Source organism: Oryx dammah, unplaced genomic scaffold (genome assembly GCF_014754425.2).
Source record: "Oryx dammah isolate SB20612 unplaced genomic scaffold, SCBI_Odam_1.1 HiC_scaffold_16, whole genome shotgun sequence".
NCBI classification, from domain to species: Eukaryota; Metazoa; Chordata; class Mammalia; order Artiodactyla; family Bovidae; genus Oryx; species Oryx dammah.
The window spans coordinates 440,331-452,651 of record NW_024070200.1 but is presented as its reverse complement, the minus strand read 5'-3'; the positions used below and the strand labels follow the sequence as shown (position 1 = coordinate 452,651).

General features: G+C 56.4%; 1 protein-coding gene across 5 annotated transcripts in view; it reads right to left on the bottom strand.

The window, feature by feature from the left end:
* Positions 1 to 12,321, bottom strand: part of BRF1 (BRF1 RNA polymerase III transcription initiation factor subunit) — a 63,136-nt gene that overhangs the window by 9,782 nt on the left and 41,033 nt on the right. For 4 of the 5 annotated variants that reach the window (XM_040256795.1, XM_040256796.1, XM_040256798.1 and 1 more), the window contains 5 exons: positions 3,936 to 4,085; positions 2,885 to 2,978; positions 1,957 to 2,083; positions 1,523 to 1,562; positions 1,344 to 1,436 (listed from right to left, as the gene is read on the bottom strand). In XM_040256795.1, coding sequence (XP_040112729.1) covers positions 1,344 to 1,436; positions 1,523 to 1,562; positions 1,957 to 2,083; positions 2,885 to 2,978; positions 3,936 to 4,085 — 504 coding nt within the window. Of the gene's footprint in view, positions 1 to 1,343; positions 1,437 to 1,522; positions 1,563 to 1,956; positions 2,084 to 2,884; positions 2,979 to 3,935; positions 4,086 to 11,487; positions 11,590 to 12,321 lie in introns of those variants that run through there. The other variant, XM_040256797.1, reaches the window with a different exon arrangement.

The window sequence follows — 12,321 nt, the reverse complement described above, 5'->3', positions numbered from 1 at the left end:
AGCCTGCTGTGGGGCCCAGAGCTCAGGGCCCGCACACGCGCAGCGCGGCCTCTGGAGGGATGGACTCGACGGCGTGCGCGGCTCTTCCTCCCCCGCGCCCCCCAGCACACGGCCTCCTCCTCCTTGCTGCGGCTCCCCCAGGCCGGCCAGCCTGCGACAGGGCGGGGCCGCTTGGAGGCCAAGGGTCAGAGGAACGAGTGCACACCAAGGAAGGCGGGCCAGGAGCGAGGGTGGGGTGGGACGTGGAGACAGTCCCGGTACCAGCGGTGGGCGTGGAGGAGGACACATGCCCAGTGCTCGGTCAGGAGCAGCCGTGAGAAGCGGGACCTGGGGCAGACCTGCGGTCCCTCAACAGCACCCGGTAAGCGCGTGCAGGGAGAGCGAGCCCAGCCCTGTGGCTGGGCGGCTGCAACAGGTGCTGGCCCAGAACCAGAGGCCTCAAGAGGCCACGTGAAGAACCCCGGGGACAGAGCATGCTCCCCGAGGCCCAGGGAGCCCCTTGCCAGAGGCCTGTGAGCAGACACGGGGGGGCCGGGTCCTCGTGGGGAGAGGGGTCCGGGCTGGGCCGGAGAGCAGAGCCCCGCTGTGTCCAGAGGCGGACATGGGCAGCGTGGGCGGGGAGGCAGGCTGCCAGGGCAGAGACCACCAGGCGTGCACTCAGGCCCACAGGGGTGCCCGGCACCAAAAACCAGCCAGCCTCAGCCGAAACCACTTCTGCCTGTGGGAGGGTCACACAGCTGGCTGTGTGGGTGGGGGGGACAGCCCGGCAGACACGGAGCCCAGCGCTGGTGGATGGAGCCCTGGGGGCCTGTTCCCCAAGCACCGCAGGCATCTCCAACCAACAGACCTGTGGCCACAGCACGGTGGTGCCAAGGAGGGACAGCGCCAGCAAAGCGCCAGCCACCAGGCGGCACGGTGTAGGCCCCCCACCCCCGACCGCTGGAGGAAAGCGGCAGGGCGGCAGCCGAAGGTCAGGACACGGGGAGAAGCGGCGGAGTCCAGAACCGAGGGCGGATGTCACCGGCAGAGCACAGAGGTCGCAGGGTGCACCAATCAGCGCAAGAGCTGCTTCAGTGGGAAATTGGTAGCGCAGCCAGAAAATGAAGACGAAACACTCAAGACACGAATGGACAGCACAGGAAACCGCTGGAGACACAGCACCATCGGAGGCGCCCCGAGGCGCGGCGTGCACACCGGGATGGGGTGGCTCGGGGTGTGCTGGGGGCACGGAGGCTGGCTGCGGGGCACGTGGGCCAGGGTGGCCCCAAGCGGGGGGAGGCCGGCAGCGGGAGGAGCCGGGCACAGGCGGGCTGAGGGGCAGCCGCACACACGGCTGGACTCACCGTCCTTCGTCAGGCTGGCAAGCGCCCCCTTGGCCTTGGGCCGACTGTTTTCTAGCTCAATCTCAATGGCATCCTGGTAGGTGGTTATTTCACCTGAAGCAATAAGTTAAAAGCGAAAAGCGATCGTGAGCTCCATCCTGGGAGGCCCTGCAGCCTCTGTCCAGGGAACGGGCGGTTACCTTCCACGTCCTCCAGCTGTTTCGACAGCACTTGTTCAAGCTGGAAAGGAAGGGCATGAGCATTTAGTGACGGGCGAGACCAGGCCATGGGCACCGCAGGCCTCTCGGGCCCGGGCAGGGCCCCACCCCAACAGGAGGGACACAGCTTCAGGCCAGACAGACGCTGGGCCCTGCAGGAAGGAGGCTTCCCTGAGAAATGGTGCTGGAGCACTTGGGCGGCCTGGGGAGGCCCCGTGGACAGATGAGCGGACCTGGGGCCCAGGAGGGACTGTGCCCGGTGCAGCCCACCCCGCCACCCCCCACTGGGTTCAGCGCCCCATCCGCCTCTCCCGGGCTGTGCACGGACGCACGCCCTCATCAGTCTTCGTAAGGAAGCCGCTGTCTTAAAGGAAGAACAGGGAACGGTGAGGGCAGAGGCCGCGTGCGGGGCCCACCTGCTTCAGCCGCAGCTTCCTCTGCCCAGCCGTGTAGGACGGGGGGTCGCACTCCTCCTCCAAGTCAATCTTCATAAACTCGTCCACGGTCAGCTGACTGGTGGGCGTGTCTTCAAACTCCGTGAGCCTGAAGCACACAGAAGAAAGGGAATCCGGCAGAGCCCTGAGCAGCGCATTAACCAGCACCCAGCTAGTGAAACATCCCCTGGGGGCCGTGGGGCCCCAGCCCAGCGCCTGCACACACGCAGCTGTGCAGACGGGGCCCAGGCCCGCCCAGCAGCCTCTCGGTCCTGCTGCACTGGGAAGGCTGGCTTCCCTGGGAGCCAAGGGCAGGGCCCCAGGGAGAGCCCGGGAAGGAGGCCCCCAGTCCCAGCCCGTCTCCGCACACAGGGCTCCTGCGCGGCAGTGAGCCCAACCGTGACCAATTCTCGCCCACTTCCCGTGTCCCACACGACCTTCCAAGTGTTGAACAGGAGAGTCTATAAAGAGAACTAGAGGTCAAATAAGCAAACCAAACTCCCTCTGCTTTGAAAGCTGCCGTAGAACACGATCTCAGCTGAAGCACAGCCATCAGGGGCTCCCAACTCGGGGGAAGCGGGCTGCAGTGACGAGTGCCAGCGACTCACTCACCCCAGGCTGAGTGGCGCTCCGGCCACAGCTGCCGCGATGACCCTGGCAACTCGCTGCTCAAAAAGCAGCTCCCTGGCCACTCCAGGAGGGACAGCGGCCGCCTCCACGGGTCACGCTGGCTGCGCCGGCCAGGGGACGGGCACGGCTGCTCTCAGCACCGATTCCTGACCTGTGAGTCAGGGCGGCCTCAGAAGCCACTGGCCCCCTCAACCCCAGGTGGAAGAAAGGGGCCGCCACACGGACAGAGACACTGCAGAGGGGGGCCGCCGGGACCCCAGGCGGGATCAGAGCCACCCACCTCTTGCGCAGAGTGGACTCGCACACCTTGACCACGCTGATGACCTCCTTGACGGTCCTCCGGAAATCATGCATCCGGGCTGCAACCAGAAGTGCTGGGAAGAAACAGGGAATTCAGAACGGGGACAACCCAGCAACACCCTGGGCAGACGGCGTGACCCGCGCAGGGGCTCTGGGAGCCGGGGCAACAGCAATGCTCTCCTCCTGCGGGAGGGGCTGCAGGCCCGTGACTGTGAGAACACCCAGGAGGGCTCGCTGCGCTGCAGGCGATGACACAACAGTTTCAAACCAGAGAAGGTGCTGCACCACAGTCTCCTTTCTTAAACGTAAGAATTAAAATGCACTTTTTGAGAATTTTGTGTAACCTCTCAAAGCAAACGTGTGTGCTCTGAGCTGACTCGCATGGGAACATCGAGGAGAGACAGAGGGGGCCCCGGTGAGCTACACACAGTGCCCACAACCGGCTGCTCCGAGCAAAGGCCCGGCTCTGGGCTTCAGGCTTGGAGCTGGATGTGCCCCTGAGCAACACTGATCCTGTGGGGCTGGGAGGGAAAGTGAGGGCCAGCAGGGGCTCCAGGTCCCGGGGTGTCTGTGGGCACCTGCCAGCTGGGGGGTGGAGCCCAGACCACAGTCCTGAGGGGAACAGGGAGCGGCCCGGAAGGGAGCAGGGGGCTACAGCAACGACTCAGCACAGCTGCACCTCCAGTCAGGCCTCGGGTCAAGGCTGGGAAGCCTGGAGTCCCCTTGGCTTGATGGTCCTGCCTGCTCCCCAAGGCCGAGGAGGCCAGCAGGGAGCAGGCAGAGGCCTTGCGGGCTGGGTGAGGACCAGGCAGGGGTAGCTGGGAGGCAGCTCTGGGGAGAACCCACCCGCAGCAGCCCGGCCCGCTGGAGGGTGAGCACAGACCGCACTCACACATGGCCGTGGGGTCCAGCCAGCCCAGCCCCGCGCGCCCGTCCCCACCCCGCACGCCCGTCGCTGCCCCGCGCGCCCGTCCCCGCCCTGCACGCCCGTCGCCGCCCCGCGTGCCTGTACCCGCCCCGCGCGCCCGTACCCGCCCCGCAGAGCCCCGAGGGGCGGCGGCCCGTGTGCATCCAGTCCCTCTTCATCCTCTGCAGCAGCCTTAGGGCCGTCATGGACACCTCATGGTTCTTTTCGCCGAACTCCAGCAGGTGGGCAAAGCGTGGGATGTACAGGCAGGGGTCTGTGGAAGACACGCACCTCAGCGTGGCCCTGGGGAGACGCACCCCTCTGCCCCCCAGCTGGGGCCTCCCAGAGCCTGCTCCTCAGGCCTCTACCATGCCCCGAGGAGCACAGCCTTGCTTGATGGTTGTGTCCAAAGGCGGGAGATGTTCTCTTAAGAGGTGCACACACACACTTGCAGACAAGAAGGCACAAAGTCTAAGCTGCTGTTCCACGAGAGCAGATGCAGAAAACAAATGTGCAAGCATCTGCTCAGCCTCCCTGGAAATCCGCAAAATGCCCGCAAAGCCGCCCACGGGTGTGTGTGCTTCTGCCGGGGCCTGAGCAGTGCGCACGCAGGCCTGGCCCCACCTCACGTGAGGAGAACGTCTCCCTCTCGCTAAGGGAGGCCAGCTTGGCTGGGCAGGATGGCAGCCACCCGCACGCACACCCTCTCTGTGTTTACCAGCACCTGCCCCGCACCGGTCTGGGCTCCAAGTGTCATAGAGCGGACAGAAGCAGCTGAGCAATCAACCCAGCTAGCTGTCAGGCCTGCCACAGATAATGAGGAAACCATCCGGGGTTCTGGGATGGAGTCCTGGGCCGAGACCTCCTTTGGACACAGCCATCAAGCAAGGCTGTGCTCCTTGGGGGCATGGTGGAGGCCTGAGGAGCAGGCTCCGGGAGGGAGGCCCAGCAGAGAAGGGGCTGGTCGGCTCCCCTCATGCGTCTGACAGCGGCGCGAGCAGCAGCAGCGGAGGCCGCAGCCCTGGCCAGCACCCAGCACTATCCTCCGGGGCTCGGCTGCGCCTGTGAGGGTCTTGGGGGCGGCTCTGGCCCCTGGCAGCCCCGAGATCCTACAGGCAGCTCTCCCATCCTGTCAGCCTTGGCTCACGGAAAGGACCAGGGAAGGTTTCTGAGGCCGCAGACTGGCCGCAGACTGAGGAAGCAGCCCGGGTCCCCCAAGGCCCATGGGATCCAGGCAGGCCCGCTCTGCTCGGTTGGCCAAGACTAGCGGGAGCGGCGCCTCCAGCAAACCACGCAGCAGAGTGTGCAAACAAGCAGGGGAGCTGCGGGGGGCGAGGCGGAGCCCCGTGGGGCGCTCTCCCACGCACACACGCCTCCCGCACACTCACTGTACACCCTGGGCAGGGAGGCGCTGGCCGCGCGACGAGGAAAGGAGTCCGGCCAAGGGGAAGCAGCCGCCACACGACCCTCGCTGTCCTCACCGGACCCTCGAAGCGCCCCACCTCCTCCTCCTGTCTGCCCGGTGAGGCTCCTCTCCGCTGCCTGCAGGACTCGCCCGCGGCCAGCCGCTGCGTGCGTGTTCTCTGTCCCTCCCGAGCACACTTGCTTTGCTGATGAGAGAGCTGGCTGGTTTAGGCTGATAGCAGGCAGCTGCGACCACCTAACCCCTTCCAAAGACACTGTGGGACCAGCATGGCGGAGTCACGGAGCCTAGGCAGTCTGGAGCTTCACCCCCTTCCACTGTGGGTATGTTAGTTTGGAGTTTTGGGGGTGATTTGTTTATGGGGAAAAAACATATATCTTAAAAGCATGACTACTAACATTTGTAAATATTTTTCAATAAAACAAAATATATCAGAACTGATGGTTAAATTACATGCATATTAAAATATCTTATCTTGATTTGAGTGTGACTTTGATACTGATTAGTTCCTAAAATAGGAAACTGTAAGCCTACAAGTACTGGGAAAATTTTCAAGACAAATATGCCAGCAGTCTAGGGTACGTGTGAAGTGGACTGGGGCATTCAATGTAGGGAAAAGAAGAAAGCCTAGGAGAAAATGAGAACCTCAAGTCCAGGCCACATGGCGCAAGTTAAATTCCCTCGTGCTCAGACGCTCAGCCGTGTCCGGCTCTGTGTGGCCCCATGGGCTGCAGTCCACCTGGCTCCTGGGTCCATGGGGTTTTTCAAGCAGTAATACTGGAGTGGGTTGCCATTTCCTGCTCCAGGAACTCCCTAGTGGGCTTGGACAGAACACTGCATGCAGTGTTCGTAAGAGGCAGTTACAAGTGATGCAAAAGGTCAAGAGCAAAAGGCCGTTCTGGGCCCCTGAAGAGGGTCACCAGGAGGAAAAGGGAACAGCAACACAGGACCCAAGGCAAGGGAGGTGCGGGGCCAGGTGAACGTGTTATGATGGAGAGGACCCAGCATCTTAACAGCAAGGGAGGTGCGGGGCCAGGTGAACGTGTTATGATGGAGAGGACCCAGCATCTTAACGGCAAGGGAGGTGCGGGGCCAGGTGAACGTGTTATGATGGAGAGGACCCAGCATCTTAACGGCAAGGGAGGTGCAGGGGCCAGGGCGAACGGAGAGGACTCGACATCTTACAGGACACAGGACAGGCACACACCTGTAACATACATGGACTCAGAAAGTACTAAATAAAGCAAAAACCGCTAGAAACAGACATTTCCACACTTGATGTAAGATTTTAACATAACCACAATGATGTGGGATTTTTAACACAACTCTCTCAAATTTGACAGCCTTGCTAGCGGGGGAAATATCAAACGGGAAACCGGATGCCGCCACAGGTTCAGCTCAACAGCGAACTTTTACAGCCGAAGCCCTGAAGCGTGACCACCCTCTTCCAGAGTCTGCAGAACGGTCACAGAAACTGACCATGAATTAAAGAAGCCCCCTCCTCTGAGAGAATGGAAATGGCACAGGACGTGCCGTTTGATCTGCAAGAAAACTAAACATTAGCAAGAAAAAGACACACAGCTCCCTCACCTCTACACAAATTCTTAGTAAGTAAAGAACAACTTACTAACTGTTCTTAGAATGGGGCAGACTAGGGAATGGAAAGACTGGAGATCTCGTCAAGAAGATCAGAGACACTAAAGGAGCATTTCATGCAAAGATGGGAACAGTGAAGGACAGAAGTGGTATGGGCCTAAGGGAAGCAGAAGATAGTAGGAAGAGGTGGCAAGAATACACAGAAGAACTGTACAAAAAAGATCTTCACGACCAAGATAATCACGATGGTGCGATCACTCACCTAGAGCCAGACATCCTGGAATGTGAAGTCAAGTGGGCCTTAGGAAGCATCACTACAAACAAAGCTAGTGGAGGCGATGGAATTCCAGCTGAGCTATTTCAGATCCCGAAAGACAGTGCTGTCAACGTGCTGCCCTCAACATGCCTTTGAATTTGGAAAACTGAGTGCTGGCCACAGGACGGAAAGGTCAGTTTTCACCCCAATCCCAAAGACGGGCAGTGCCAGGGCAGGCTCAGACTGCCGCACACGGTAGCGAAGCCACGCTCAGGACTCTCCAAGTTGGGCTTCAGCAGCACGTGGGCACAGAGCCCTCAGGTTCAAGCTGGACGTAGAAAAGGCACAGGAACCAGAGATCAAATTTCCAACATTCGCTGGACCATAGAAAAAGCAAGGGAATTCTAGAAAAACATCTACTTCTACTTCACTAACTACACTAAAGTCTTTGTGTGGATCACAAAAAACTGGAAAATTCTTAAAAGAGATGGTAATTCCAGACCACGTGACCTACCTCCTTGAAAACCTGTATGCAGGTCAAGAAGCAACGGTTAGAACAGGACATGGAAAAATGGACCAGTTCAAAATTGGGAAAGGAGTACGGCAAGGCTGTGTATTGGCACCCTGCTTATTTAACTTACATGCAGAGTACATCATGAGAAATGCCAGGCTGGATGAAGCACAAGCTGGAATCAAGACTGCAGGGAGAAATTACAATAACCTCAACCTCACTTTCACTTTTCACTCTCATGCATTGGAGAAGGAAATGGCAACCCACTCCAGTGTTCTTCCCTGGAGAATCCCAGGGACAGAAGAGCCTGGTAGGCTGCCATCTCTGGGGTCGCACGGAGTCGGACACGACTGAAGCAACTTAGCAGCAGCAGCAGCAGATATACAGATGAGACCACCCTTATGGCAGAAAGCAAAGAGGAACTAAAGAGCCTCTTGATGAAAATGAAAGAGGAGAGTGGAAAAGCCTGCTTACAACTTAAACGATAAATATATACATACGTCTAATTATTACACTGCACACCTTAAATTCACACAGTGTCATACGTCAATCACGTCCCAGTAAAGAAGAGATGGGAAAGACACAGTACTGAGCTGCACACAGTTAGTAAAGTGCCCACCATATCCAAAGCAGGCGAAGAAGCGCTAAGCAGACACTCCTCCAAAGAGCGCATGAAGACGGCCGACGGGCACCTGTGAAAACGCTCGACATTGTTACTCATTAGAGACGCAGGTCAGAACTGCAGGGAGACGACACCGCACACCAGTCAGAAGAGGCCCCGTCAACAAGTCGACGAACAGGCTCTGGAGAAGATGTGGAGAAAAGGGAACCCTAATACACGGCTGCTGGAAATGCGAGCGGGCACAGCCACTGTGGAGGACAGCAGGGAGGCTCCCTAAAAACGAAGAGAGAACTTGATCCCTATGATCCTACAGTCCCACTTCTGGGCGTATATCCAGAAAAGACACACGCACCTCAATGTTCATAGCAGAACTATCCACAATAGCCAAGACATGGAAGCAGCCTAGATGCCCACCGACAGAGGAACAGCTAAAGACGCGGTACCTACGTACAACGGAACACTCCTCCTCCATAAAAAAGACTGAGATGATACATTTGCCGCAACATGGATGGATCTGGAGATGATGATACCAAGTGAAGTGACGGCCTTGCTTACGTGTGGAATATTTTTCTTAAAAAAACATACAAATGAACTTATTTACAAAAGAGAAAGAGACTCACAGAGGTAGAAAACTTAAGGTTACCAAAGGAGAAGGGGTGGCAGGGAAGGGATAAATCAGAACATTGAAATGAACACATACGTACTAGCATATACGTAACACGCAAAGCCAGTGAGAGCCGACTGTACAAAGCGCAGGGGCTCACACTCAGCATTTGTACTTGTGTGTGTGTGTGTGCGTGTGCGTGCGTGTCTGTGTGCTTGTGCACACTCAGTCACCTCTGACTCTGCAACCCCACGAACCGTAAAATCAGCTCCTCTGACAGTGGGATTTCTCAGGCAATAGTCCTGGAACGGGGTGACATTTCCTACCCCACGGGATTTGTACCTATAAGGGAAAGAGCCTGAGAAAGTATACAGATACATAAACCTGACTCTGAGCCGTATGCCTGAGTCACACAACACTGCAAATGAATGATACTTTGTTCATAACAGCATTAAATTTAAAAGCCCCCAGAGACTTCCTTGGCGGTCCAGTTGTTAAGACCACATACTTCAATGCAGGGGATGCAGGGTTCATTCCCTGCTTGGGAAGCTAACCTCCCTTCTGCCAACCAGTGTGGAGAAACAGCAGCAGCAGCAGCAGCAGTCCATGTGAGTGCTACAAAGAGGGCTAGAAAAGGGAAACGGAAATATTTCTTCTAAATTAAAAATACAGGCAAAAAAGCAGTAATAAAGTAATGAAACAGTAAATGTTGCCTTCACCAGGAAAGAATTTCAGAAGATAAAACGGAAAACAGTATGGTGCTGGTACACAGACAGGCACGCGCATGCAGGGCCACACAGCCTCCGGTAAGGACGCCAAGACTGCACAATGCGGGCAGGGCCATGTTAACAAAAGGTGCTGGGAAAATCGGATACCCATACACAACGAGAAAGGTGGAGAACTCCGCCCATGGCAAAGGTCATGAGGAAGGAGGCTTGGCATAGGCAAAGGCGTGATCAAGCCTCAGGAAACCCCCCGTTCCCGAGCATCTACCCCAAAACCAGAGTCTGTTTTATGCTCCCACCTACACCCCTGACTTTACGGGGGGCTCTCCCCCATAATCGTTTCTCTGGGAGAAGGACTTAACTTGCAGCTTCAAGGCAATAAAAATTCCTGGGCGTGACAAGAGTGTTTCAGCTTACGACTCCTCTGAAGGTTATCCAGCCCGCCTGTATAGGTTCCTCCGGCCACATGTGATTGTTTACAGCCTCCCAACCTGAGAGGCACGAGATGTTTTAGACTTACAAAAGGCAAATTCTTTTGGGGAGTTGGAAATTATTAGTATAGTGGGTTGCTTAGGAATTATATTGGTGAAGGGTTTTTCATTTGTTGTGCCAACAATTGCTGCTAATTCCCTGCCCTGGGTGTGACAAGGGTGTCTCAGGTCAGACCTCTCTGCTGACAGACTAGCTTGTGTGACAGGATTATCCATACTCCTGCCACTAGCACATGACTGTTTACTACCTCTCAACCATAAACAGCACAGAGAGTTTTGGAGTATTTTGAAAGTCTTAATTAGCATACGGCTTTTCTCATTGTTGAGCCAATGATTGCCACCAGGCCTCCATATCCTTAGGCACCTGGGAATATATTAATCAATGTATTTGGAATATAGAAAAAGAAATAGAGTAGTTTTGATGTTAGCAATACTAGACTTTTTGAGTTAATGAATTTTCTCTTTTGTAATAGATCACTGTACTTTGTTATAAATCACTGTGTCCTTGCTATGTAAAAATGTAACTTTATCACTATCTTAAGACTAGATAGATCTTAAGGGGAGCATTGGTGAAAGGATTTTCATTTGTTGGGCTGATGTTTGCTGCGAAATCTCCATATTCCCTGCCCTTATAATGAATATAACTAACATATAGGAGAAATAAGTATTAACATTTAAGATTAATCCTGTTAACCTTGGGTTAAATAAATTCCTTTCTTGATTGTAACTCACTACACCCTCACCCTATGGGAATGTAACTTTATTTGGAGGGTGGTGCCTGGTTTAAGAAAAAACACCCTTGGAAGAAATAAGTTTTTTGGTTATCAGAAAGAAAGGATCATAAAATGTCAGCAGGTCTCACAGCCAGATGATGATGTAAAATCCCTAAGACCTTTTTATGTGAAGCACCTGATTTTGATAAAGGTCAGGACTGCTGACCCCCGAGTGACTCTGTATTCATCCCTATGTGTAACAAAAGGTATATAAGCAAACCCCAAAATAAAGAAATCGGATCAGTTTCTGGAAAGACCGATTCCCCCATGTCGTTTCTTTCTTGCTCCCCGTTTTTCTGGCTGAATTCCCATCTGGAGCATGGATGCTATTCCACGTAAACGAAGTTATTCAGCCTCTTTTTCTCCACTAATTTTCCTACTACACTATCCGTTTCTAATCTCTCTATGTATCTGTAATTAAACATGTATTTTTCCAAGGATGCCGACTCCGTCCCCACCTTCAAATTACCCTGGATCCACCGGGGCTGGACCCCGGCACCACCTCACACATCACATACAAATATCAGCTCCAAGTGGACTAAAGACCTAACCGTAGGACATGAAACCGTCCACCTCCTGGAAGAAAACAGAGGACGAGCATGATGTTAGAATGCAGATGACTTCTTGACTATGACAGTAAAAGAGAAAACAGACAATAACAGGCCTGGAACAAACCGAAGACCCTCCGTGAAGCAACGGAAACCGTTAAGAGTGAAAAATGCAACATACAAAACGAGAGAAAGTATCTGCAAATCACGGACTTCTCTTGTGGCTCAGAGGTGAGAGAGTCCGCCTGCAATGCAGGCGGGTTCGACCCCTGGGTCGGGAAGGTCCCCTTGAGGAGGGTATGTCAACCCGTTCCAGGGCTCTTTCCTGGAGAATCCCAGGACAGAGGAGCCTGGGGCGCTGCAGTCCGTGGGGTCGCAACGAGTCGGACACGACTGAGCGAGTAAAGAGCAACAAGCCCGCATATCTCCAGAACAGGCAGAGAACCGGCAAGTCTCAGCAATGACAAAACCAGCCGATTCAGAAACGGACAGAGCAGCCGGAGAGACTCTTCTGCGGAGGCCCAGACAGGACGCAGCGCAGCTGACGGGCTGCGCCCCGTCACCGACCACCAGGGGCTGGAGGCCCCCGCGAGGCAGCGCCTCACAGCACGGTCAGGACGGCGGCCCGCGGGGTCGTCGCGGAGCCCTTCGCGACCCTCCCGCACCTGCCCCCGCCCAGGGCCGCCCAGCGGCCTGCGGACGGCACAGGCGCCGAGACTGTGCGCACGGGCCTGGTAAGGGCACGGCCCCCACTCCCGGGTCTTGCGCAGGAACTGGCCGCGCAGAGAGCAGCGGCGCCCCGGCCCGCGCCCTCACCCCCCACCCGGACCGCAAGGCCCGGGTCTAGCGAGCGCCCGCGCGGGGCGGGGCCTGGCGGGAGGGGCGGGGCCCCGGGCACGTCGGCCGCGCGGGGCGGGGCCTGGCGGGAGGGGCGGGGCCCCGGGCACGTCGGCCGCGCGGG